The sequence below is a fragment of the Balaenoptera acutorostrata genome, chromosome 8 (genome assembly GCF_949987535.1).
Source record: "Balaenoptera acutorostrata chromosome 8, mBalAcu1.1, whole genome shotgun sequence".
Classification (NCBI taxonomy): domain Eukaryota; kingdom Metazoa; phylum Chordata; class Mammalia; order Artiodactyla; family Balaenopteridae; genus Balaenoptera; species Balaenoptera acutorostrata.
The window spans coordinates 75,101,938-75,129,095 of NC_080071.1; the positions used below are offsets into that span (position 1 = coordinate 75,101,938).

General features: G+C 53.9%; 1 protein-coding gene across 9 annotated transcripts in view; it reads right to left on the reverse strand.

Moving 5' to 3' along the window:
- Window positions 1-27,158, reverse strand: part of TNS1 (tensin 1) — a 207,413-nt gene that overhangs the window by 73,325 nt on the left and 106,930 nt on the right. For all 9 annotated transcript variants that reach the window (XM_028167912.2, XM_057551606.1, XM_028167910.2 and 6 more), the window contains 12 exons: window positions 22,216-22,265; window positions 19,769-19,940; window positions 17,544-17,594; window positions 16,283-16,405; window positions 15,815-15,879; window positions 14,147-14,230; window positions 11,020-11,132; window positions 10,523-10,583; window positions 10,199-10,274; window positions 9,475-9,604; window positions 8,119-8,184; window positions 6,848-6,964 (listed from right to left, as the gene is read on the reverse strand). In XM_028167912.2, coding sequence (XP_028023713.2) covers window positions 6,848-6,964; window positions 8,119-8,184; window positions 9,475-9,604; window positions 10,199-10,274; window positions 10,523-10,583; window positions 11,020-11,132; window positions 14,147-14,230; window positions 15,815-15,879; window positions 16,283-16,405; window positions 17,544-17,594; window positions 19,769-19,940; window positions 22,216-22,265 — 1,108 coding nt within the window. The remainder of the gene's footprint in view (window positions 1-6,847; window positions 6,965-8,118; window positions 8,185-9,474; window positions 9,605-10,198; window positions 10,275-10,522; window positions 10,584-11,019; window positions 11,133-14,146; window positions 14,231-15,814; window positions 15,880-16,282; window positions 16,406-17,543; window positions 17,595-19,768; window positions 19,941-22,215; window positions 22,266-27,158) is intronic.

A 27,158-nucleotide genomic window follows, 5' to 3' on the forward strand; every position in this document is an offset into this window, starting at 1 on the left:
CATTGCACATATGTTACCTCATTGAGTCTTAACAACAATCCTAGAAGGAAAGTACTGTTATTGTACCAATTTTACAGATAAGGCATCAGAGAGGCAAAGTGACCTGACCAAGGAACACAATTATAAACAACAGAGCTTGGAACCAGATCTTCTGATTCTCAATTCCACAGTCTTAATCCCTAGAGTAGACATCAGTCTGTTCAATGATATTTCTACTTTCTTCCACACACAAATTCCGTGCCCCCTTTGAAGTTAAGCATGGATGTGTGACATGTTTTGGCCAATGAAATGTGAGCAGAAGGAAAGTGTGTCATGTCCAGACAGAAGCAGTGTGCAGGTCACAATGTCCTCTACCTACTTCAGCAGCAGTGGTGGATGCACCTATGCCATGAAGCCACCATCAGCCTGGAGGAAGTAAGATGAACAAAGACCCCTGCCAATCCACACTGGACAGACAGCATGGGCAAGCAATACACTTTTGTTGGTTAAGCCACTGAGAATTTGGGGCTGTTTGTTATGCAGCATAACCAAGCCTCTCCTGACTGATACAGCCACTGAGCAATGCTGCTTCCCACTACAAGCTCAAGAGAGGGAAGCTAAGTCCATCTTAGCTCCTCACAAGTCACAAAAAGGAGTAATGAGCTCAAAGAAATGGAAAGAATTGCTACTCCAACTTCCTCATTTTATAGGAAATAAAAAAGATCTAAAGAAAAGGAGTTACCAAGGACACCCAAACCCAAATCTCCTGCCTCCCAGGCCAGTGTCTGTCTGAGTCTGTCTGTCTCTCCATGTCTCTCACCTGTTTCTCCCTCCTCACTCTCTGCCTGTTTGTGTGTCTCTCTCCCTTCCTCTTTCCTTTCTCTCAAAAGAGAAAAAATATCAGAGAATCCTTGGACAAGCCCAGCTCATGAGAAGTCACCACAGGCTAGGGACTCCTGGCTACCATCAGGGAGGCTCTTCTCCAGCTCAGACAAAAGAACATGAAGAGGAGGTGGGTGTCCTACAGAGCTGGAATCTCTCCCCCAAGGAAGGGGATTCCTCTCCTCACAGAGCCTGAGGGTGAGAGGCTTGCGCACAAAACCAAGCCCCCTTGTCACCAGCCCCTGGCTCTGATGGGGCTGCCCACAGAAACAAAAGAAGGGCTGCCGGGCATCCTGCAGGGGGTGGTTATTAGTCCCCTTGCCATCTTCAGTCAGGCCAGCAGACTTGTCATTTCTCCCTTCATTACTCCTTTTGGCTCTGAGCAATCTGCTGCTTTACCCAGCCTCAGCCCCTATTCCCCCGTCCTCTTTTAAGTCTTGAGAAACTCTAATCAACTCAGTGTCCAAGGAGGTTGGGGAAAGGTGGGAGGGAGTGGGTGGGCAATGAGATAATTCAGGCCTGGTCAACCTGTGGGCTTCTCAGAATTGGAAGGCAGCCCACACCCCCTTGGTCTCGCACTTGCTTCCGGGAAGGCTTGCCCTGGAACACTCTGGAGGAATTTGGAGACAGCTCCGTGCAGCATAGGCAAAAACACAGCCCTGCTCCCACCCACAGGGAGCTGGGATCTGGGCATGGGGCTTCATTACTCAGGCCAAAGAGCTAATGGGGCTTCTGGAGGCTGTGAAACGTGGTACCAGCCAGAGTGCTGAGCTGGCAGGCTCCAGACCGAACTGGAGAAAGGCAGAGAGGAGGAGGCTGGTGGGGGGCCAGACTGCTCTCCCCTCCACCCACCCTGGACCTTCCCTTACTCCTCACTCAGGACCAAGACTCCAGGCATCCAACTACAGGCAACCCAGAAAACTCCTTCCTGGGTGTTATGGGCTGAATTGTGTCCCCACTCCCAAAATTCATATGTTGAAGTCCTAACCCCCAGTACCTCAGAATGTGACTGTACTTGGAGATAGGGCCTTTAAAGAGGTGATTAAGTTAAAATTAGGTCATAAGGGTCGGCCCTAATCCAATATGACTGATGTCCTTAAGGGAAGAGGAGGTGAGGACGCAGATACACACAGAGGGAAGACCATGTGAAGACACAAAGAGGAGACGGCCGTCGACAAGCCAAGGAGAGAGGCCTCAGGAGAAACCAACCCTGCCCACACCTTGATCTCAGACTTCTGGCCTCCAGAGCTGTGAGAAAATAAACGGCTATTGTTTACGGCAAACAGTCTGTGGTACTTTGCGGTGGCCACCCAAGCGGACTAGGACATCAGTCTAGTTCATCATCAGGTTCACCACGGGGTTCTGCTCCCAAAGTAAGGAGTCCCCGAAATGACAGGCACTCATCCTATGCTCCCCGACCTCCTGTCCCAAGGCCTGGAAACTTCTCTGCTCAGAAGGTTCTTCATTGGATTCTTCACCTTTCATCATCTCCCCCTCCTTCTGGCTTAAGTGCAGGGGAGCCAAAATGGTCCCAAGCAGCCACGGTCACCGCAGCCTAGGTCCACCACGCAGAGGCACACTCTCCTCCTATTTCTGGCTCTACTTCCTGGCCCCATCCTCCAGGGAAATGGGCTACCCTGTTGGGCAGTGAGCATCCTGTCATCTAAGGTGAGGAGCCAGGGGTGGGAGGCAGAGAATAAGCTGAGCTCCAGGGGGTGGGAGGGATTTGGAGCCGACACCTGAATTCACAGCCAACCTTACTCTGATCTCCTGACCCCGGGCTAGATCGCTGACCTCCCCACATGCGGTGTGGTCATCACGTAATGGGGCTGCAAAAGGGTGAGCTGAGATCATGAAAGGAGGGTTCCACTCGTAGGGATGTCCCCCTCTTTGACAGGTCCCTTCCCCTCTCGAGCCTCAGTTTCCTGTCTACAGCAGGAGGGTGTGAGATGGGCTCTGTGATCTGGGGGGGCCGGCCTGCAGAGACCACAAGTCCCCACGTTTTCTTCCTTCATTTTGCTGCTGAAATTGACGGGGGACACCCTAAAGGAAAGGAAGAGCATGCTGAGTGCCACGGGTCTGCACGCCTTGAACTGGAAACCTGCCCGAGGGTTCAGAGGGTAGGGATGCAGGCAGTGAGGAAGGGGTTAAACACAGAGCAATTCCTGACATGGAGGGTAAAGTCAGGGTCACCTGGAGGGCTTCCCGGAGGAACGGAGCTCTGACCCCAGCGCCGACCGCCTCTCACTTCAGGGAGGGCCGAGGTGGGGCCCAGGCCAGAGATGACCTTTGTCCCCAAGAGCTGGGCTCGGTGCCCCCGACCACCACTCTGAGTCACCCGCTGGACTCCAGAGGGACTGGCCCACCCCTCCTAAAGCCGCCCCCGGTGGGCCTGAAATAGCAGAGGCGGGCAGCTTCCAGAAATGGCCTCACCTCACCTCCAACACACCACCCTGTCCGTATTTTGAGAGGCCAGCCCCTCACCAGAGGCAGTCCTGCGTGAGCAGCCCCTCCTGTGTAGGGGGGCGGGGACAGGGGGACATCAGGGATGTGCCTCAGCTGTTCCCGGCACCGCAGCCCTGCTCGGGACCTGCCACAGGGTACTGCACTCTGTGCCTCACCGCGCCTACGCCCCCCGCCCACACTGAGAGGCAGGGCAGGAGAGATCCGGACTGTCCAGTGGCGAGAAGTGGGGGGCAGAGCGAGCAGACCCTCACCCAAGCTCAGCGGGACCCAGGTACTGCCACAGGACCAGACAGCCAGGACAGACCCTTGGGGACGACGGCCAGCTGAGGACGTTGTAGCAGTTAGCACCGGGGTTCCACACCAGATCCGCTCTTTACTAGCGAGGCTACCTTGGGCAGGTCACTTAACCCCTCTGTGCCCCAGTCCCCCATCCAGGCATAATAACAGTGCCCACCTCACAACGTGGCTGCAAGTATTAGATGAGACGGAGGCTATCAAGTGCTTGGCATCGTAACCGGCGCGTGGCAAAGCCCGAGCTGGCTCCCAAGGCCAAAGGGCCTCCTCCCGAGCCCTGTCAGCAGACCCCTGAGATCGTGGTCACTACTGACGTGACAGAGACTCACGAGGGAACACAGCAGGCAGCCCCTCTGCAGCTCCTGCTCCCCGAAAGGTGCTCGAAATGATTTGTCAACCAAATCCCCATGTTACAACAGAGTCAACGGGGGCCCCAAGAGGATGGCATCTTGGCAGAGGATTTGAACCCAGATAGTTTGGCTCCAGAGGCCACAGTCCTAACCACAGTACAAACTGCCTCTCATGAAAATTGCTACAATAACCCAATCACGTGGGTACCGTCACCATCCCGTTTGCAGATAAGGAAATGAAGACCACAGGAAGGCGTGATCATTTGACCAAGGGCACACAGCTGCGGACGGGAGACTCCACAGTGTGGACCAGGCAGTTGGGCTCTAAAGCACACGTGCTCGAGCCCTGCGCTCCAGCACCTCAGGGTCATCCTGCCTCTCCTGGTCCAGGGCCTCCCCGGAGGGCAGGCAGAGCCTCCTGGGGCACCACATCGCACCCCACAAGGCCATCCCCCAGCCCGAGGACAGCTCCAGCAAACGGCCAAACCACCGCCCAGGCTCCAGCGTGAGCCATCTCCTGAGCCCCCCAGAGTCTTGGGGGTTAGGGGCCCTTATCCCAGCTAGCACGTGTGGAAACCGGAGCACAGTGACTTGCCCACAACCAGGGAGACAGACAGAGGCCTCCTGCTTCCCTCTCTTGAACCAGAGAATTAGCCAGAAGAAAATGCATTTACCTCTGGGCCCCAGAATCCAGAGCCTTTTAGAAGTGCTCCAGCCGGGAGAAGCAGGATGCGGATAAGATCACTGCTCCTGCCCCGCGGCCACCCCCCTGACTCTCCTGTCCCTGTGGGGGATGCAGCTCAGTGGCAGTGGGGAGTACACAGCGGGATGGCCAGGGTCTGCCCGGGTGACCACTCCAGCCGCCCAGCTCCGGGCCCGGGCCAGCCAGGCCAGGGAAGAGGACGGCAGGGCTGTGAGCTGCTCCCCCTGCCTTCCCTTCCCACCCTTGGGCGCAGGGCCAGCGTCTCAGCCTCCAGACAGGAGCCCCTCTGTCCCTACAGGACGAGCTGACCTTTAACTGGCCAAAAGATCCTACTGGTCCCATCCCCCTGCCTGCGAGAGCGGAGGAGAGAGGAGGGCGGGCAAGGGGGAGGGAGAGGAGCCCAGGGCCTCCCTCTCCCCTTCCTTCCTCCCCCTTCCCTGCCTCTGGTACCAGCCTCCTGCTCAGTCCGCCTGCTTCCTTCCCTCACGGCTGACTGTGTCCCAAGCCCCATCCTTCCCGCAGCCCCTCCTTTCCCCTTAATTGTTTTACCTTTTGTTTGCCTGGCACTTTCTAGTTTACTAAATGTTTTTACATTTATCATCGCATTGAATCCACACCAGGGAGAGATGGAGAGACATTGAAAATTCCTTCCAATTGCCAAGTGTTCTTGTTAAAAATGCATACATCCCCCAGAACGATGAACAATTAGGCTGGCAGCCACCGGTACCTCAGGACTGATTCATTTCATCCTCTGCCTTCTCCCCAGCTACAGGGCACAAGGGGACGTGGTTGGAGCAGGAAGAGGAGTGCTTTTGGGGGCAGCCTCAGCACAGTAGGGAGGACCCTGGTGGAGTGTCTAGGCCCCTGGAGGGGTGGGGGAGAAGTGCGGGAACTAGGTAGGGAGAGGGCAAACTTTCACCATTGCAACGCTGCACATGAACTTCTCTCATCAAACCCTAAATTCTAGCCTAAGCATCGCCCTCATCCCACTCCCTCTGAACTGCATCGCTCATTCTGGTGTCTCTAAGGTCAGAGGGAGAATCTTTATGCAGGAAAAGGCCTAAAAGACTTTCAGCGTGGAGTCAACAAATCCAAAACCTTGGAGGTGGAGACCAGGGTGAGGGTCCCTGGTCTACCTAATCCAGCTCTGACACATGGCCCAGGGTCCCCACCCCAGGACAAGCTTCAGCTGGGAGGAGAAGCACAGAGGCTGGGTGCTGGTGTCCTTGAAAGGACATATCCTGGTCATGGGGGTAAATCAAGAGATGCTTCCTTCTGGGCCAGGGGGCGGGGGCAGGTCTCAGTTACCCTGGCTGAAAACTGATGGGGGATGGGCCATCGGTCCTGAGGTCCTCCCAGCTTCCACATTCCGTGATCCTGGGACCAAATCAGGGTAACAAGCCTGTGGCCAAACTCCAGACAGGGCGTCTCAAGAGTTCCTGAGCTCCAGACATGCTCATTCTCAGAGCCCTGCATCCCATCACACATACTCAAATGAACCACATAAATCAATAGAACTCATATATAACTCTCAAGAGTTGAACTGAGTTGTGGATAACCATTTGACATTATGTTAGGTTTTGTTGCTAAATTAAACATGCATTAATTTCAGTTCTGCTGCTTTCTTTTCAAATTTTGGAGCCTACCAGGTTGTTTCCAGCTCACAAACGTTTTCATTGGCTGTTGATGAAAGCTTGTGGGTCCTAAATGCTGTGTCTACCTTCCTAGTGCTCTGACCCCAGAGAACTCAGGCAGCGAGCCTGGAGAAATCCAACAACGGGGTTAAAAGAAATCTAACAAATGCTGTATTTTAAGCACAGGAGGGTATCTCAAGCTCCACGCAAGGCCACTTCCTCCAAGGAGCCCTCCCAGACCACTCCAGCTCTCAAGAATCCATCCCCTGACAATCTCTGAGCATTCGCTGCCTATGGGACTCATTCGGCACCAAGGATACACCCTTGTATGGCTGTCTTGCTTCATTCTTTAGCTCATTCATGTTTTGTTTTACCTTCCACCACTGAACTGTGAGCTCTCAGAGGTGCTTTGGACCTCTCCTCTGCACCTCCCCTCCCTCTGAGCCCAGTATGGTGTCATAGCAAACCAAGAGAGCCGAGGCCATGTGAGCAGGGGCTGTGCAGTCGCAGAGGGGCTGGAAGCCACTGGTCCCACCTACCCTCCATGCCATCATCTTGATGCCCATTGAAGTTGTCATAGGAATCCCAGCGGATGAGGGGGTCGGAGGTGTTATAGTCCACAGACACGCTTGGCCCGTTCTCCAGGTGTTCCATGCCTTAGAAAATGGGAAAGGCGGAGACGACAGTGAAGAGAAAGAAAAAACCGATCAGCAACTGGAAAAACAGAGGAAACCAACAAGTTCCCTAAGGATGCTCCCTAAGGGACTTCTCATTTTCTTGACCATGGCGAGGCAGGACCACTCGCTTAAGTTGGATGGAGAACCCAGGAGTCTGGTTTCTTGCATTCTTGAAAAGGTTCACAGCAGGTCATAAGGGTAAATAAGGACAGCAGCACTGAGCAACAAAGACCCTTTAGAAGAAAGCTGGGGGACCCTCTGGCTGGGTGGCTGCCTCTTTCTCTTCTGTGTCCCAGGGGCCCCTGGGGCAGTGCCAAGAGTCCAGAGAGTCTGCCCTGGAGTCAGGGGGGAGTGCAGGAGAGGCTTGTGATGGGCTGCACGGGGTCACGGACAGCAGGCAAATCACAGCCTTGACATTGAGAGGACACAGGTCATCCCAGCCATCCCCCTGCCCTTCCACTTAAGATGCTTGCCATTGCAGGCAGAAATCTGAGGAGAGAGGCAGAATCTCTCCTACACATCCAGAGAAAGCCCAGGATGCAGACAGCATAAGCTACAAGTCAGGCCTTCTGGGTGAGTTACCTTCCTGACCCAGCAGTCCTTTCTTTAGTCTACCCAGAGTCCCTCTGCTGTAACCTGACTTCACCTCTTCCTATTCTGTTCCCAAATAAGATGAAGAACAACTGGTCTCCACATATAACCAGTCTAACGGCTTAAAGGCTATTATTAAATTGGCCTTCTCATCTTCAGGTTGAATCACCTCAGTTCTCATAAATACTTATCGTCCATCCAGCACCTTTGAGAGTCCCCTTGGCCACTCCCTCCATCCACCACAGCCTTCAGTCTCTGAATATAATAGGATGATGACCTAATGGGGCCAGAACAGTTTATCCAACCCAGCGCCTCTCTGTCTACTTTTTTATTTTTATTATCCAGAGATTAAGTCACTGGTTCATGTTTAGCTGGGGGTCCACTATGATACCCAGATCTTTTACTGCTGGCCTGACTCTCAACCACAGGTAACTTGATATTTGTAGAGCAGATCAGTGGGAAAATGGTAGAGGTGAGTTGAGGTGGGGCAGGGCAGAGTGGAGGGAAGGGAATGAATCAATGGATTCTAACTTGGCATTTACCTTGAATTTTCTCTGGTCCATAAGAAAACACAAATTCAACTTTGCCATATTCTGGAAATCGATCATCTGAAAAAAGGAGAAAGAAAAACAAAAATGGGCAACTGATTCCCAAAAGAGGACTCCACAAAAAGTTTTCTTCTAGAAAAGTTTAAAGTAATACATGTATACATGGTTGATAATATAATAAGTAGTATATATAATGATATTAAGTCTCCTACCCACCCTAGCCCTGTCTTACCTGTCTGAGGTAACTATTTCTTACCATTTCTATTTCTTGTTCTACGAGCAGTTACCTCTAAGACTCTAAATAATAGCTACAGTTTTTATGCCACTATTTCTAGATATATCAGTTTTAAATAATCTTCACTGATTCACCACTATGAAGATGAATAATTTGGATCACTTATAGTATTCCCACCTCCCTTCTTAAATCTGGTTTATTATTATTATTACTATTACTACTGTTATTATTATTAATTCACCCTTCTGATCACTTCTGAAACTTTCAATACGACAGTTAAGCCTCTATTTCTTGATCTGTCCATTTCCGATGGTGCCCTGATTCCCTCCATGTAGGAGGAGGAAGTTTGTGCCCCTCCCTTCTCCCACCTCTCCGCAACCCTACGTTTATTTTGTCAGCTATTCTTTTACTTTCTTTGTTAAGACTGATGACATTTACATTCTATTCTGCAATTATAACAGCATCTTCTGCTTTTGCTCTCCTGGCTCCGGTACAGGGAAAGCTCATCATAGACACATCCTTCTCCTGCATGACCCAGACCACACTGGGGAATCAGGCCTCTCCTCCTCAGAGCCCCAGCCCCGTGCTCTGATCTCTGCCTGAGCCCAATCTGCACACAGATCACCATTCACTGCTTGCAGGAAGGGAAGTTACAGCAGGGGTGGTGTCTGCTCCCTGGAGCACCCATCATGCCTGTGTCTATCTCCATCACCGCAAGCATCACTTCATAGTATCATGTCTGTTTGTCTCTTTCTCCCATAAGACTGTGAGCTCCCTGAGGGCAGGGCCTGACTTCTTTCTCTTTGTATCACCAGGGTCTAGCACATGCCTGGCACATACAGACACACAGTGATGCTGGTGGATTTATAGATGGACAGATGGATGGATGGGTGGATGGGTGGATGGATGTGGACATGTCCTGGCCCTGAATGTAATATAGATAAAACCTTAAATGGATAGAGGAAAGAAGCAAAGGGAGACAGCTCCCTGACCACCTCCCTTCCCGTGGGAAAATGGTCACCCTTCACTGCTGCCATAGCCCCTCCATTATTGCTCTCCTATCCTGTGGTCTAATTATTCCTTGCTAGGTCTGCCTCTCTATGCAACGAGCCCACCTTTGAAGGCATCGTCAAGGTCCTCCTTCCCAAAGACAACCCCCAGGTCATGGATGGCGCAGGTATGGAACTGCACGCGGAAGATGACGTCTCGGGCTGGGCTCCGGAACTTCTTGTGGTAGCACTTCAGCTGGGTGGGAAAGAGAGCAGAGCCCATCAGGGGCCCGAAGGTAGAAAGTTAGTCCCAAGAAGCCTCCTTATCAGCTCCATGACTAAGCCCCAAACCCAGTGAAGAAGAGGTCACCAACACCAAACAGGATCTCAGAGCTCTCTGGGGAAACTTCCAGAACAGCAGAGAGTTGAAAGCCAATCTTGCCCTGTGGGGACAAAGCTATCCTCCCAAGAAGTTCCTGTACACCAGTCAGAATGGACAACGTAGGAGTGGATTTAAATCACAGGAGGAAGGAGTGAAGTTAGAATTGAGGGAGTCCTTGTCACCAGCAGGAAGCCCGGAGGTAACGGCTCACACAGAGACATATGTCCCTGGAGATACTCCAGAACAAGAGGCAAGCCCGGGGGAAGGCACATCCAACACCGAGCCAGGGGATGGACAAGGACCGTCAAGGTTGGAAGGCCTTGCAGGGCCCCTGAGAGCCAACGACCCCAAGGCTGGTGGCCCACCAGGAGTGACGCTCTTGTCCAGAGAGGCAGAAGGGGAGCAGGAAGAGAAAAGGAAGAAAAAATAAACGGCGGTGCGGGGGCTTGAGACCGAGGGGCAACTTACCAAGATGTCTCCCTTCAAGAGCAGCCCAGGCTCGATGGTGATGCAGATGCTGGTCTGGCTGTCTCCTTGGACGTTGCTATGGGAGCGAGGCAGGCAGAGGGAGAGAGGGCTGCTGAGGCGGCCGGGCAGTGCACTTTCTCCCAGCTGCCCCTCTGCCAGGGGGCTATTGGGAAAGCTCACTGACCCATCCCTCAGCCCTACCCTAGAAGTCCTCCTAGAAAAGGTCCTAGGCAGCCCCCCAACCCCGGCCCCCAGCCCCCAGCTCTCAGTCCTCAGCCTTGGACCTCCGGCATCCCTGGCCTCTCATCCCTGTGGAATACCTACTAGATACCAGATGTGTAAACAGGTTGCATGGCCTGGTAGATCCGGAGAAATGGCCGACACCCTGTAAGGGAGGGGTGCTATTAGCCAAGACAGCAGAAACAGCGGGAGGAGGAAGGGGGATAGGAGAGATGAAGGAAGGAAGGATCGGCCAGGAGAAGGAAAGGTAAGAAAGGGGGAAAGGGAAGAAAGGGAAGGAGGAAAAGAGGAAGGAGAAATGGAAAAAGAAAGAGGAAGAAATGCTAACTTTTCATTTAAAAGGCATTTTGAGTTTGCAAAAACACTACACCGTCCAGCGTCACCTGCCCACAGGCACTGCCAGTATCCAACCCATTTTGCAAATGAATCAACTGGGGCTCAGAGAAATAGGAAGTGGTACAGTTGAGACTCCAAGCCTAAGACTGCAGCTAGCCCGCATTTTTTACCCCCCAAGGCTGCCTCCTAAGACAAAGAGATGGAAGACAGGAGGGGAATGGAAGCTAGAGGGCTCGGGCAGGTACCTCCTTTAGACTCAAAGTTGGGGATGCCATGCATGATCACGTGGTGCAGAAACAAGGGCTTGTTGTTCATTTTGATGGAGCCAGAGAGCAGGCCGCTGAAATAATGCACGTACCTGGAGCAGGGAGAAGGGCGGCTTCAGCCAGGGAGGCCTCTGCTGGAGCAGAGCCATTCTGTTCTCTTTTCCCCTGGCATATTGCCCTAGGTTGCCCTGCCAACTTCCCCCCCACACACACACAAACCCCCAGGCCTCCTGGCAGGTGGGGTCTCCACCCTTGCTGCCTGTAGCCCCAGGAGGGCGAACAGGTACTACTACATCTGGAGTGGGGTCCAGCCAAACCTCCCACTTGGGGTTCTCTGGCGCCTCCTGGTGGCCAACGTGGCCATCTCGTTCCTGCTTCACTCCTGGCCCAGGAATCTCCTGCTGGACCAAATGCACTCCCACACATCCCTGACAGGCATCATTTAGCTGTTCACTACCGCACAAGGCAGGGTGATCAACCATCAGACAGCTCTGCCACCCTTATACCGAGCCCAAACCAACCTTGCATTTGTACCCACAGGACCCAGTTCTGCTCCCACAAGACCCACCAACCACATGACAATCCTGCAAATAGTAAGAGCTTAGTAATTCTAGTCCTTCATTTTTTTATATCACGCTGAAGGGTACAAAATTCCTCTGTACCATTTCATTTGATATTAGAGGATATCTAACTTCCACTAAGTATTCCTATCTCTAGGGTCAACATGCCCCAATTCCCTTAACAAAGATCTCGTTGGAAGAATGGAAGGAATAAGCCATCCCCACTCGTTCTAGAAGAGAGGGAAAATTAGGTCCAGAAAGGGTCATCAGCCTCCCAAAGGCACACTGCAAGAGCACACAAAGGTGGGAGGAGAGCGGGTGGGAGGAGAAGGGAAGCAGTCTCACTCCAATGCATCTACTAGAAGGAGAGGCCAATCCTTTTGGTTGGTGTGTCCTCCTTTTCTGACGGGCCAGAGGATGCCAAGCTGGGTCAGCTGGACCAATCAGAATGCATTCTGATTTGAGGCGGGTGAGACCAGAACGCTCATAACCATGACAATGGTCCCGTCCTGTCTTTTGGCTCCTTGGCCCACCTCCAGGCCTGTGGGCCTCTGTCCCTGGGCTGGGGTGGGGCCACCTTGGACTATCCCAGCAAGATAATCTGATGGGCAACACCAGCTCCTATTCAGGCCCCTGCCCAGCCCCCAGCCCCGTTGCTCAAACCGGAAACCTGGAATGGCGGGTTCCTATCAGATCCTCTGATCGTGCCAACAGGATGTGTCTGTGTGCTGGGGACAATGAGCCCGGGGTGGGGTGACAATGAATGGGGGAGCTGCAGGCAAAGCCCCTCCCTCCCTCTCTCCCTGCCCTCCTCTCCTCCAGCTGCTCCAATCCCTGCAAGCAGCACTGACAAGAAGGCGGGAAAGTGGCAACGAATGCCACTTCCCCAACAGCTGCACTTCCACATTTGGGCACAGACAGAATTACCCACCCATGAGCAGATGTAGTTGCAGATATGAGCTGCAAGGCAGATACAGATAATGTAAACACGGACACACACACACACACACACACACCCCGATGGCATGCTACGTAAGCACACATTGAGCACGGTGGAATCCCTGAACAATCCTGGTCCTGAGAGGTAACACTAATCCCCATTCTCCAGGCTTTCCGCTTCAGAAATGTGACAGCTCTGCCCACTCTCTCCAAGCCACATTGTGCCATCGTAACATCGTGCTCCTCTATTTGAACCTCTTATCTTTCAAGGTCAAGGGCCAGACTCGTGACCAAGGCCACCAGCCACAGGTAGCAAGTCAGGATCTTGAATAATACTTCTTTCCTCCCTGAGACTTCTTCCCTGGGAAGACTCTCACTGATCCACAGTTGCTGTTTCTGGCAGCCTCGTCAGAATTTTCTGCACAGAAAGACATTCCGTTTCTGATCTCTGACCCAGAGGCTGGCTACCAGCTGTCCTGTGCCAGTTGTAAGGCGCTGGTTGCCTGAGGACTCACTCACTTCTGCTTGGGCTTCCTGCTACGATGGTGGAAACAGTCCCCAGTGGCGCCGGCACACTTTTAGCCAGGCAAGGTAGGGGTGATGGGGTGTGAGTTGGGGACCCCCAGCATGGAGAGGCTGGAAAGCTCCAGGATCTGTAGCTAGGGGGTCCTGCTTGCCCAGTCAGTGTTCCGAAGGGCTAGAAAAGTCAGTGAGACATTGTGGTCTTTATACTTGCTGTTCCCTCTACCTGGACCCTTTACCCCAGACCTTTACTTAGATGTTTCCTTCTCCCTTCTCAGACCTCACCTCACATGTCATCTTCTCAGAAAGGTCAGCACACTGGAATCAGCCCCTCATGTCCACCCCTGTCATTCTCTAGCCCCTCGTGTTCTGTTTTGGTTTTTTCCCCATCAAAGCACTTATCACTGTCTGAAATGACCTTGAAGGTTTATTTACTTGTGTAATGTCCATCTTTCCCAATACAATATCAGCTCCCTAAGGGCAAAAGACTCTGTCCTGTCCAACTAGATACCTCCAGCACTTGGAACATCCTAGAGTACCTAAAATTTGCCAAATGAATGAAGGAATCCATCCCTGCCCTGCTTCCTGCCTGGGCTGTTGTGGGCTACATGGGTGAGAGACCGTTGTAAAATTTTAAAGCTCTCACAGCAGAAGGTGACCCTTATCACGAACATCTGTGACCTCCTCAGGGCAGGTGGCAGTGACATCAGCCTCCTGTAGACCCATCAAAACACGGAAGCAGCCCTGCTGCCAGGACCAAGAAAGGCACTGCCTTCTTATACAAGCTGCCCTCTTGTACCTCCCCCACCGCTGGCCCTGCTGCTCTCTGGCACCAACCTCAGGAGCCAGCTGCCATGCCCCACTGCGGGCACACACAGCTGCTCACAGCTTCACCCACGTCCCTGAGCTCACACCCCTCCAGGCTGGCACCTGAACACGCATACTTGGTACACCCCCACCTAGGCGTGCTGCTTCACCCACCATGGGTACACGAGGCTAGCTCCCACGTATAGCGAGCACACACACGCACACACACGCACGCACACACACACACATGCACTGGGCCGAGAGCCCTGGAGACCTACCTTCTCTGGGATGGCTGGCCAATGGGTACAATCTTATCCTCGTAGAACCGCTTCATTGCAAACCGGTCCAGGGCCTGGTTGGCACTGTGGGGAGAGACAGGTGGTCAGAGGAGCCAACTTCCACGAGTCCCTTGTCCACCCACCCCTGCTTCCCAGACCTGCAGAGCCCTCTGGCCACTCTGTCCTGAGACGCCTTCAGGAAAGGACTGCCCCAGCATCTCTCCATCCTGTGTGCTGCACTCCTCAGCACAAGGGCCTTGGAGCCAGGCGGCCTGGGAGCCCATCTCAAGTTCATCACTGACTTAGTGGCCTTGCAACTTGGGGCAGATTACTTAACCTTCCTGAACTTGATTTTTCTTTCCTGTCAAATGAGGTGCTAACTGTGCCTTCCTTGAAGGCTGTTGTGGCAATTGAGTGAGGTAACACCTATAAAGAGCTCGGCACATGTGGGCACACAGTAGGTGCACAGGAAATGTTGACCATTAAGCAAAGATTAAGCTGGGTCAGGTTTCTTAAAGTCATAAAACTACCGTCCTATTGCAAGCCCTTCATAGAGCATTCCACCCATCCTCAAAGAGATCATTTTTTAAAGAGACAGATCACATAGCTTCTCCATTCTTGACTCTCCAACGATGTCCCATCCCTCTTAGAATAAACTCCAAAGTCCTTATCAAGGGTACAAGGCCCCCAGGCTCTGCCTCCTCCCATCTTCACTTCCCACTCTTTGTCCCCTCACTCACTCGGCTCCAAACACGCCAGCCCCTCGAATTCCCACTGCTGGCCTTTGTCCTTCCCTCTTCTCTGCCTGGAAGGTCCCCTGCCACCACCATCTCCCCCCACCCCCGCCCTGGACTGTACAGGACTCAGTCCTTCCCCCCTCTCGCCACTTAATTCTGCTCAAATATCACCTCCTCAAGAGGCCTCCTTTCCCCACCGTCTTGCTCTAGTCTCCGTCCTTCAAAGTACTCATCACCTGCTCTTACTGATGTGTTTGTTTACTCATTTAACATTCATGAGGGCAGTGGCCTGGCTTTGCCCACTGCTCTATTTCCAGCACCTAGAGCCTCCTGCACAGTGGCTGTTCGATAACCGTCGTCAAATGACTAAATGAATGGAGGAATTCCTCTGCCTCTCTGAAAATCCAAATCAGAATGGGAATCATCCACTGGTTGTTTCCTATTCTTGATGCAAAACACCTAAGTGGGAAGATGGCCCTGCTGGCCAGAAGCAGGGGAATAGATGAGAAACCTTCCAGATGGCTCTGCTGGACCCAGATGTGATCCAATATTTCTTTGTGACTCCCTCCCTGCTCACTCAGGTAAACAGAAGGCAGTTGGGCAAAGAAAAGTGGCCCCAAGAAGCCGACTGGACGGGGTGTCCATCCATGGGCCTGCCTCCCACAGCTGCCCCTCCCCAGGGCCCCAGAGGGATGGTGTCTCCTCTCTCCTGCCCTCTGTCCAAGGGCCCCTGTCCCAGAGCTGAGGGCAGGGACATTCTCCTTCCCAGGGGCTCCTCCCCCTGTCCTCAGCACCTCTCACCTCCTCTGTCCTTATCCTCCAACCCCAAGGGAGGGAGAGGCCTTGGGTGGGTGGGGGAGGCCTTGGGTGGGTGGGGGAAGGGGGCTCTGCTGTCAATATTCAGAGAATGGGAGGCTCAGGGCCCTCTTACCTGGCAGAAATGTTGCTGTAGTGCATGTAAGCCGCGATCACAACACCTATCCTGCCTCGGTTTCCCTGAAAAAGCCCCAAAACACAAAAGCCTTTACTTCTAAGGCTGGCCCTCCTGCCCCAGAGCAAGGCGGGTAGGGGCTGCAGAGAGGGGCGGGGTTCTCAGGGAGAATCGGAGGAAGGAGGAAGCGGATGGGGCTCGGTCTCAAAAAGAAGAAACACAGCTGATCGTCCACCACACGTGAGTGACCCACAGGCTGGTACCTCCACTTCCTGGGGGTGCACCCCAGACAGAATCGATTATCCCCAAGAAGGAGAGTACACACAAACGAACTTGCACGCTCACACAATCCAGTGATACGGGCAGGTGCATACACTCATCCAAGGATATATTCGTGCACGGGCATGAACACGCACACACACACACACACACACACACACACAGACATCCTGCAGCCCCCGCTCTGACCTTGTTGTGTAGAACGACAACGTTGTGGAGATCTGCGTTGAGCCAAGTGTCCATGGCCTTGCAGACACTGCAGATCTTCTCCAGGGCTGGGGTGTGGAGGTCGGGCCAGCCAAATTCCAGTACCTGTGGCCCAAGCCAGGAGTGAGAAGCGGCAGAAGTCCAGAGAGTCAACGGGCTGGTGGGTAGGGAGGTGCCCACACACACCACGCGCCAGCCCCACAGCGATGCCACCAGCAGCGGGGCCTCAGTTCCTGCCCTGCACGTCAACCCTCTGGAAGGCAGGGGCGTGGAGGCAAAGGACACTGACCCGGGCCTAGAGACCCTGGGTTCTGACACTGGCTCCCTGTGGGCCTCAGGCCAGTCACAGCCCCTTCCCCAGTCCCAGTTTCTGATTTGTGTATAAAGCAAAGGCTTAGAGCCGATGGCCCCAGGTCCCTTCCATATGACTTTGACCTTAAAATGTGCTGGGAGCCTCCAGCATTGTTCCCCAGCTCTCCTCCCACAGATAACCCTGAGGCCTGGCTCAGGGAGGAAGAAGGAAAGGTGAAGCCTGTTCACGGCTCTTTTCCAGGCCCTGGACACACAAACCATCAAGTTTTCAGGCCAGCCGAAGGAGGCCTGAGCGGGACAGAGAGCAGATCTGAGTAGCAGTCATCAGGCTCCTTCAAACTTTTCTTAACTCACAAAACTTTAAAGTAAAAGAAAATCTGTGCTCGGAAGGGCCCAGAGAGCACATCTAATCCAGCCCGTCCACTTTCAGAGGTGGCAACTGAGGCCCAGAGAAGTCTGCCACCCACTCAAGGTCACACAGCGACAGGCACCAGAATCCAGGGGCCGGAGCAGATGGGCACACAAAGCCCACACACAGCGCACTGAACAGCAAGTGAAAGAAAGTTGGTTGTAGGAAGGTCTACAGTGGTGATTCCCAGCTGGTTTAAATCCAGAATACTTTTCAATAAGACTGAAAATCTCACAGCTCCAGCCCCACCCCAGAGACACTGTGTGCACCACAGGTGGCAGACCTTGGTGGAAATCACTGTATTGAGCTTTGCTTTCTGTAATTCATATTACAGAAACAATAAAGATATTATTTTCTATTTTCCAAATAGAAGGTGGCACTGTAAGTTTGAATAGGCTTTGCAAACTGTCATAGCACTTTCCCCCAAGATTCTAATGTGGGAACCTCAGAGGAAGGGAGCCCCCCTGTTCCCTCTTCCAGGCAGGGAGAATCCCTCCCCACCCCAAACAGCAATGGACTCACCTTGGCGTGGAGCTTCGTGATGTCAGGTCTCCGCTCAGAGAGGTTGAAAAGCTAGAAGGAGGAAAAGGAAGAGACTATGAGAAGGTTGGCCCTTTCTCTCTCTCTCTCTCTCTCTCTCGCTCTCGCTCTCTCTTCCCTGCTGGAAATTCTACCTACCTGACCATACACGGAGTCCTACCAGATACACACTGATAGACAGGAACTCAACTACAGGTACTCAGGATAAAGAGGGAGAGAGAAACAAGTATGTAGACACCCAGCCACTCCCCTGGATGAGCGGACACCCTGAACTGAAGATGAGAAGGGGACAGAACCTGTCTCAGGTCCCACATGCCACCCCCAAGGTGGGCATCTCTCCACACTGAATGGAAATCCAGGAGTGTCAAACGATAAGCATTTGGCCATCTCTGGTTTCCTCTTCACGTGTCGACTTCAGAAGCTCACCGCACGAAGATGTAACTGCTCTGTGGTCGGACGCCCTCCATAGGAGGGTGCAATCTGTGCTGGGTGGGCCCTCTCAGACCCCTGACACCCCTCTCCCAGCAGACACCCCCCAACACCTGACCACATCCCACGGGAATCCCCCCAACCTCTGGATTCCTGGGCTCCTGAAATAGGGCAGGATCTTAGATGGCTTCTGGTCCACTCTTGAGGCCTCAAAGGAACACACTTTATGCCGTTAACAATGGCTAACACTTCAGTGTTACAGTGCCCACAGCCTGCCAGGCCGCACTAAGGACTTTACATCTACCACCTGCCTTAATTCTCTCCACAACCATAGAGGTAAGTAGACCCATTTTACAGATGGGGATCCTAAGGCTTAATGAGGCTAAGTGCCAAGATCAGATAGTTGGTGAGAGCAGAGCAGCATTCCAACCCAGAACATTCTGATGTTTAAAGCCAGACTCTTAACAATGCCCAACATAGCTGATGCATGGGTCTCTGTAGAGGGCTGAAAAGTATCCCACAAAAATTCACATCCACGCGGAACTTCAGAATGTGACTTTATTTGGAAATAGGTCCTTTGCTGATGTAAGTAGTCAAGGATCTGGAGATGAGATCATCCTGGATTCAGGGTGGGCCCCAAATCCAATGACTGGTGTCCTTATAAGAAGAGGAGAGGACACACAGACACAGGAAAGAAGGAAGGTCACATGATGACAGAAGTAGAGACTAGAGCAAGGCCACTACAAGCCAAGGAGCCACTAGACTGCCGGGAGCCACCAGAAGATAGGAAGAGGCAAGGCAGGATTCTCCCCTGCGGGATTCAGAGGGAGCATGGCCCCACTGACACCTTGATTTGGACTTCTAGCTTCCAGACTGTGAAAAAATTAATTTTGTTGTTTTAAGCCACCTAATTTGTGGTAATTTGTTACAGCAGCCCTAGGGACCTAATACAGCCCCTACACCCCACCTCTGCTCAGACCTCCCAGGGCAGCCCCTCATGATGGTATGTCCAATCTGTGGGTCCAGCCCACAAGTACCTCCCTGTAAAGCGGGCCTGAGCGCTCCTCTGGGGCCAGGATAGATCCAGTCCCCCAGGCCAGCCCTTCTGACATTAGAGACCATGGTGGGGGCGTGGAGGGGACTTCCTCCACACTGGTTAGGAGATCCTCCTGTGCCAGGTATGATTCCGGTGTCAGCAACACCAGGTCTCTCAAGACACGCTCTGCCACAACTCTGCCCTAAGACTGCTCAGAGGCACTGACAGTATGACACCTCTGCCACTTCCTGACTCTGTGACCTTAGACAAATACCCCACCTCTCTGTGTTCTCGAAAAACTGGCTTCCTAGGACTGTCGTGGTGTTAAATCTGTGGAAAGGAGTTAAAACAGGGCCTGGCTCATCACCAGGGCTCAGTAATGTGAGCTTTTACTGTTTTTCTCTCCTCCTGGTCAACACACGTGCGTACACCCACACGCACACGCGCGTACCCACACGTACACACACACACAAACATACAAACCACACACACATACATACAAACCACACACACATACATGGACAAGCGCATGCACGCACACACACACACACACACACACACACGACTTAGCTCCAGATGCTGCATCCCAGCTGCAGAGACACTCCTTAGGGCCAAGGGAAGGTGAAGGGAGAGAAGAGGAAGAGCTGGCTCAGGGGCAGGTGGGGCAAGACACCAGCAGGAGGAGGTGGCAAGCAGAAAGGACAGGGGCACTGGACCAGCGGGCAAGGGGCCCCATCCTCACCAGGTAGTTGCCTCCATGTTTGCACTTGAGCATCTGGGCCACCTCACGGAGGTTGCTCCGGAAGTTCTCCTCATTGGCTGTGCTGGGGAAGGAGACGGCGATGATCCTCTCAGTGACATACACCAGGTCCAGCTCACAGCTGTCCTCCGTGGTCCGGCTCACACTCATGTTTCTGGGGAGACAGCAGGCAGAGGCGGGTCCTGATCAGAATCCAGGCCCCCAGGACAAGGTCCAGGGAGCTACACCCCCTACACACTATACGTGGCCCCCAAATCTAACCCAGGGGGCTTGGCTGCTCCCTGACCCAGAGCCAAGGCCAGAGGCTTCCCCTGGCGAGGCCAGTGCAGCCCACAAGCCCAGTCTGGGAGCGTCGGGGAGAACAGAGCTGGGCAGGAGCTGGCAAGGATCTCAGGCCATTTCAGAACCAAAGAGTGATGACACCAATCCTAGGTGCTCATCAATCCTGTCGTCATTGCCTTCAACCTGTGATCCCAGAGGTCAGAGGTCAGAGCCAGGGCCGGAACCAGCCAGGGCCCAGGAGTCCAGCTCAGCCTCCTAATATACTGTGGCCGCCTGGTCTGGCAGAAGTTTCTCGAAGGATCCCCGGACGGCTCCGGAAGAGGAAGGAGAGCCTGAACTGGGTCCTCTCACATCCCGGAGCTAGCCTTCTGCTGCCCTCCCCTTGCTCTGAGCTGTGGAGTGGGCGGGGAGGCCCCTCAGGAGTAGGGGCAGCTCAGGTGACATGCTCACCTGGGCTCCAGGTAAGCCAGACCACAGCACACATTCCAGCCCTCCCCAGAGGCAAGACAACTCCTGCCCTTTGTTCCCTGGCTCTCTCCCCACCTCCGGCAGCTCCCACTGCCCCGCAGGGCTGCTTCCTACCAGTGACCTCCCTGATTTCTAAGGGCTCAGGAAGCAGAGGGGGCTGCCGCAGGGGCAGGTGATACCCAGACATCCCAGTGCCACCTGAGCTCCTCAGAGAGGTGGGGAGCCCGCTGGGCTGGGCACCACGTGAGGGGAGGTGGGGTCTCACACCTTTACACCTCACCCAACTGTTCTTCCAAAGGAGGGTCCAGGGTGCCCACTGGGGAGCTGATGGGAAGGGGAAATGGGTCTCAGGACACTGGCATTCCATTCTGAAGCCCACCTGTAGTTTCTGGGGTCACCTCACACCCTCCCCTTCTTACCCCATCACCCCAGCCTCCTAGGGTCCTGCGTCCCCTCTCTACCCAAGGTGGGCAACTCACGGTTCATGTTGATAACCCTTCACTTCTGCGGGGTAAAGTTGGGACTGGAGGGGCAGCGGGAGGAATACCATGGGGTGTTTCAAAGTGACGAGGTGACATGGGGGGTACAGCCCCGGGACACCAAGAAACGGGACAGAATACAGATCTCCACCACAGTTAGCTCCGAGCCCAACTGTGTAGATGGGGCTTGGAAATAGGAGAGCCATGGGTGACATACAGCTTCTCCGTGATGGCAATGACAGGGTGCAAGTGGCAGAGGGGCCAGTGCGCTGGGAGCCCACTTTGAATCTGGCCTCTGAGTTCCGGTCTTTCCTTGTCCTGCAGCCTTTGGGGGCAGGGCTCCTACTCAAGGCAGAACAGCACCACCACCTGGCCAACCTCAGCATCGCACTCTGCACCCACCCACCCCAAGGTGATTCTCATCTGTAGGGGAGGAGGCGATCCTCTAAAGGGCCCCACCAGTCTCTGTGGACAGCCGGCAGCCGGACTACAACCCACTGGGAGCCTCAGCTACACACCAGACCCTCTCTGACTGGTGGTCCATATCCCTGCGGCCAGATTCTCACTCATCTCAGGAACCTCAGGGGTGAGGGGGGAGTCAGAGAGGGAAGGGCCCAAAGCCAAAACCCAGAGAACCTGGACCCAGGACAAAGAGACTCTGGATGAGCAAAGCACCAAGTCCCCTGTGCATCCCCTTCCCCCAGCCCCCACCAGCTCAGCCAGATAGAGCACTTTCCTTTTATAAATGACCCTCCAACCCTCCAACATCAGAAACCTCTGCCCGTGGAGAAGAACGGGATCTAGCACAGGTCTCAGCGCCAGCCAGTCCTGAATGAAAACCCAAGTGCTGCCTCTTAGTGGTTGTGTGACCTTTAACAAATCGCCTCACCTCCCTGAGACTCAGTTTCTTCATCTGCCAAATGGGAATAAAATACTTACCTTGCAGGGTTGTTGCAAGGGCTAGATGAGATCATGCAGGTAAATGAAGAATCCAGCTCAAGGACTGGCGTCAAGCTAAAACTTTTGAGTTTCCCAGTGGCATCTACCTGCCTCCTCTCGCTGTGGCTTCCACATCTGCCCGTGCTCCCTATCACGTGCTTTGTGACTTTGGTCTCGGAGACCCAGAGGCATGACTTGCTGGGAACACCCACAGTGACCTCACTGCCTGCACCCACCGCGTCCCCCATAGCCCAGGCATACCTGATGGGCTGGGGATGGGGCTGGACACTTGGCGTGACTCTGGTGGAGCTCTGGGAAAGAGAGGAGAGAAGCAGCGTTAGGGCGGTGGCCGGCTGGATGGCAGGAGAACAGCAGACAGCTGTCCACGCGAGCAGTCAGGGCCACGGGGAAACACAGATTCCCTTCTCCTGCCTCTGCCAACATTCCAGCCCAGGCACCCTAAAGCCCAGCAACACAGCAACTCAAAGCCAAAAGCGATCAATGCCAATCCCACACGAGCGCGCCAGTGTGCCTGCGAGCCCCCAAGGGGAAGGGCTTTCCTTCGCCGGGCAAGGGAGAAATGCCAAATGCTGAGAAATGCACCACGCCTGGGCCGGTGCCATGTGCGCTGAGTACACACTCAATAAAACAGTTACTAAACCGATGGAAACGCATTTCACCTGGATTCGCTGGACATCAGAATAGTGACCCCGAGTGGAGAACAGAGATGGCAACCACGAAAGAAGGAAAGATGAGAGCGCCGGCCCCGCTCTGTCCAGCTCTGAACATTTCTCCTCTGACCACCAGCTGCCCACATTCCCCTCCTTTAAAGCAGCAACACCGGCTCATGCAATCAAAAGTTTTGAGACAAGCAGCAGCCAGGCATGGTGTGTACCAACCAGGGCTAGGCAGCAAATCATGCTCCTAAGGTCCCACTGTCCATTGTCTGTTACCCCCCTCACCCATTCCCATCTCCAGGGTTGTCGACTTGTACAAAATTAGGCAAATGGACCCAAGTCGGTGTCCAAAACATCCCAGGGCAACCCAACAGCACGGTGATGAAAGCGCAGGATCAGAGTCCCACAGCATCCTGCTGGGCAGCCTTGCATTACTCAACGCCCTGAGCCTCTATAATGTCACCAGTGAGATGGAACAATCCTTATGGGATTGCTTGAAGATTAAAGGGAATTATGCATATAAGGCGCTTAGACGCTCTTACCATTATTACATCAAGTACAATTAAAAAGGTAGTTAGCGATACAGCCAAACAGTCACCCCTACAGTAAAGCAAAACCCTGCATCACCAGCTGCCACCATCCTTTCAGCCACCTCGCTCGATGCAGAATCGGACATCCAACCTGCACATTCCCAGGCCCAGCCAGAGCCCTCTGAGCCCATTGGCACCTTCCAAACATCCCTGAGCCTCCCCAGAACTGGCCTTTCCTGACCACCAAGTTGCATCTACCTCTTGGAGGGGACAGAACCACAATCCACCAAGGAGAGGAGAAACAGATGCCCAGCAGGATTCACCCTCAGATTTCGGGCTGGACCACTGGGGTCCCAAGAAGAGGAGCCCCCTTCAACCCTCTCCAGGCCCCGCTACGAGGCAGGGGTGGGTGGGCTCTGAGGCCCAGCTCCCAGCTGAGCCCAAAGTCAGGGCAGCCCCGCTAAGAGGAGGACTCTCCACCCAGCCTCCCGTAAGAAGGCTGCGGCCAGAGTCCCCTCTGCCCGGGCCGCCGCCCAGCTCTGAACAGCTCAGCCTCGGAGGCAGCAGGAGGAGGAAACAGCCAAGGGGGCTGTCAGGGTGGAAAGTTTCTCCGTCTCCCCAGCTCTCCTGGCCCTGAGGACTTGGGTTTGCATGAGTCAGGCTTGGGGAGGTGCGGGGTGCGAAGGCGGGGGCAGTAAGGAGGGGTTGAGTTGTGTTTGGTTTTCAAGACCCAAACCAGGCCGTTCCAAAACTACCCACTCAGAGGAACGCAGAAACCCAACACTTCATCCGTCTCCGTTTCGCTGGTCCCTGATGAGGAGCCGCTGAATCTCCCCAGGCCCTAGGCCCTGCTCCAGGCCCCGGGGCCACCCTGCTATAAATAGCCCCTCGGGTTCCGTCTACTGATCCACAGCCATGTTTGGAGGAGGCTGCCACAGCTGCTTCTAACAACTGGAAGCCACAACCATAGCCAAGGCTGGAGGTGTGGCCGGGAACACGGGGCCAGGCCCAGGGAGCTCAGAGAGACAACGGGATACCGAGACGGGTTTGGCAGGGGGACTGGGGAGCTGAGGGGAGCCGAGGGTAGCCGGGAGCCGCCACGGGCACAGGGGCGAGAGGGATGGACAGGGCAGGAGAGCCAGCTCCCGCTCGCTTCTCCACCCCCCCTCCCCAATGTTACAACACTCCACATTCCTCAGCCTCCCCACCCCAAAAAACCAGGAAAGATAAATAAAAACTTGGCCCCAGCAGAGTCTGGCCATACTGCCTCCAGAGGTGATAAGACAAAGTCCAAGCCGGCTCTGCTCCTCCGGGCTTGGGGGGGGGGGCGGGGGGGGCAGGGGAGGAAACTGCCCTGGAAAGTGACCCCAGCACAGAGGACAGGGACGAACAGCTGGACAGTCATCCCCTGATGAATCACTGGGCTGCCCTCTAACTGACGGTGCTTCCTGTTTTCTGCAAAGTTTGGGGGCATGTGACACTCACTGGCAGAAAGCAGACGTGCACAGGTAACACGTCCGAGGGTTGGTGGAATGAGTCACAGGGAGAACCGGAGAACCAGAAATGGGTCGGGGGAGGGGGCAGAGCATGTGAGCAACACAACTTAACGCTCCAAGAAACACAGTGACCTCCCACATGCAGGGCTAGAGACGGGGCACCTTCGGCAGCTGCCTAATCACACAGGCCGTTTTCAAGAGGGAGGCTGTCCTCTCTGCTCCCCATCGTCATGTGCGTTCTCTCATTCAGTGAACTTCACTGAGGGCCACCGGCTGTGCATGAGGTCCCTGACCTCAGAGAGCTTACATTCTACGAAGGAAGATACTCATCCACGAAGCCAGTGTGAGAAGCAGTCGCTTGGTCTCACTGACCAATCTGTAAAATGGGTACAGCATAGTCTTGTGTGATATACCTGCTCCACTTAGAGACTCCAGGAAAAACTACCAGAGGGCTTTACAAAGAGTACTCTAAAGACTTTATTTTATAAAGAAAAATAAGCTGTCTGCCTGTAATTCCATTCCTTTCCTCTCTGGGGCTGTCAAAGTCCTTTACCCACATGCTCTGAACTTCTTCCCTGCTCCACCCAAGACATAGATCAATAATAGGACTTTTGATCCAACTCCCTAGGCGCCAAGATTTCTCCCCTATCATCATCACCAACACAGTCTCTCCTTTGCTTAAAGGACACTGTGAAAGGAAATTCCACAGCCTTCCTCAAACAGCGTCTTACTACTCTTACTATCAGGCAGTTCCTCCTGGTATCTAACCCTCACCCTTCCTGCTGCAGATTCGGCCAACTCTGTTGCCTTTGGTTCTCACTACAGGCGGAGCTGCGGACCACCGCTCAGATGCTCCAGGGCAGCTCAAGATCTATGACCCTCGGCTCCGTTTTTTGCCTTCTTCTTCCCCGCCATGCAGCAAGAGTGGGAACCCCAGGACCTGGGTGGGGTTGGTTTGGAGCAATGACTGTGTGGGAAGAGTCCTGCCTTCCTTTGAGGTTCATAGACCAAACACAACAGCTCTGGACCAAAAGAAAAGCTGTTTCCGGAGCCCAAGTCCCCAGGGGGCACAGTTGGGAGGAGGGTCTGGAAGCAACACCAGGGGCCATGTCAGGCAGGCAGAGATTGGTGACCAATCTACGTCAGGGGCCCTTCCCCACCCCATGACTCCTCTGGGGGCTGTGGCCACCCCCTCCCCTCCGCACCAGCCCCTCCAGCCACACCCCTTCCTCTCTCCTTCCTGCCCACCCGCCTGGATTTTTCCAAAACAAAGTGCGACACAGCACATCATCCACAAACTCTGCAACACACCAACCCTGCTGGAGGAAAACAGCCATTCCTGCCCTGTGAGTCCTGGGCTGCGGGCCAGAGACAGGAAAACAGCTCAACAAACAGGCACATTATCCCAGCAGCAGGCCCAGAGCAGCGACCGTGCCGCTTCGGAAACGGGTCTCCTCACCCAAGGCAGACTGCAGGAGAACCCAGTGGCTGGGGAGGGGACCCTGCGGTCACTCAACCTGGGACAGGCGTCTGGGATCCTCAAAAATTAGGTTTTCTCTCTTCCTTTGCAGTACTCATGCCATTCTGGAATCTGCTCACTTGCTTAGCCTTTCATGAACTCCTTTAACTAAACTAACTAGACCAAAACTCATCTTGTCCCTTCTCCCATATCCAGGCAAGACACCACCCTTACCCACCCCGGCACGCACAGACACACACACTTTCATCCCAGATCAACAGAACTTTCTCCTAAAAAACCTCTCGTTCCAACTAAGCAGCAACCTCTTTCTTCTCCAGGACCAAGGTCATACACACCCTTGCATCAAAAAGTTCTCCATGATGTCTAACTTCACTCTCTCTTGCTGCAGCCTTACCTTGTAGGATCTGTCTGGCCCAGGCTGGAGTAGTGGGGAACAACTGCTCTAGGACTTGGCTTATAAAAGAGTGTCCAGACCATTGGCTAAAAGGCTTGGTTCACACACCATCGCCCTGTCCCCTGGCCAAGGGTTGGGAGTCCTGGAAACACCAGATACAGGCAGCAGTCCCAGGATGGGATGGAGAAGACATTCATTGAGTCAGTGAGCCCCTCCAAGCCTCTGTTTCCTCATCTATAAAATGGGGTCACAGCATCTGCCATAGCGGGATGTCACGGGGATCAAAAAATACCCAGCCAATGGGGACTTCCCTGGTGGTCCAGTGGTTAAGACTCCACGCTGCCACTTCAGGGGGCATGGGTTTGATCCCTAGTGGAGGAACTAAGATCCCACATGCTGCACAGCACGGCCACACACACAAAAAAAATATATACCCAGCCCAGTTCCTGGCCCTTAGCCAAAATAACAGTAATAAGAATGGTTAACATTTATTGAGCGCATAGTATACGCTTTGTGTGCATTAAGCTAGTTAATCTTTAGTAGCAGGCACACAAAAAAATTACTTTCTCCCCTGTACCCCAGCCCCAGAAACATCACAAACTCAGACAAGGGTCCATCCCAGCATGT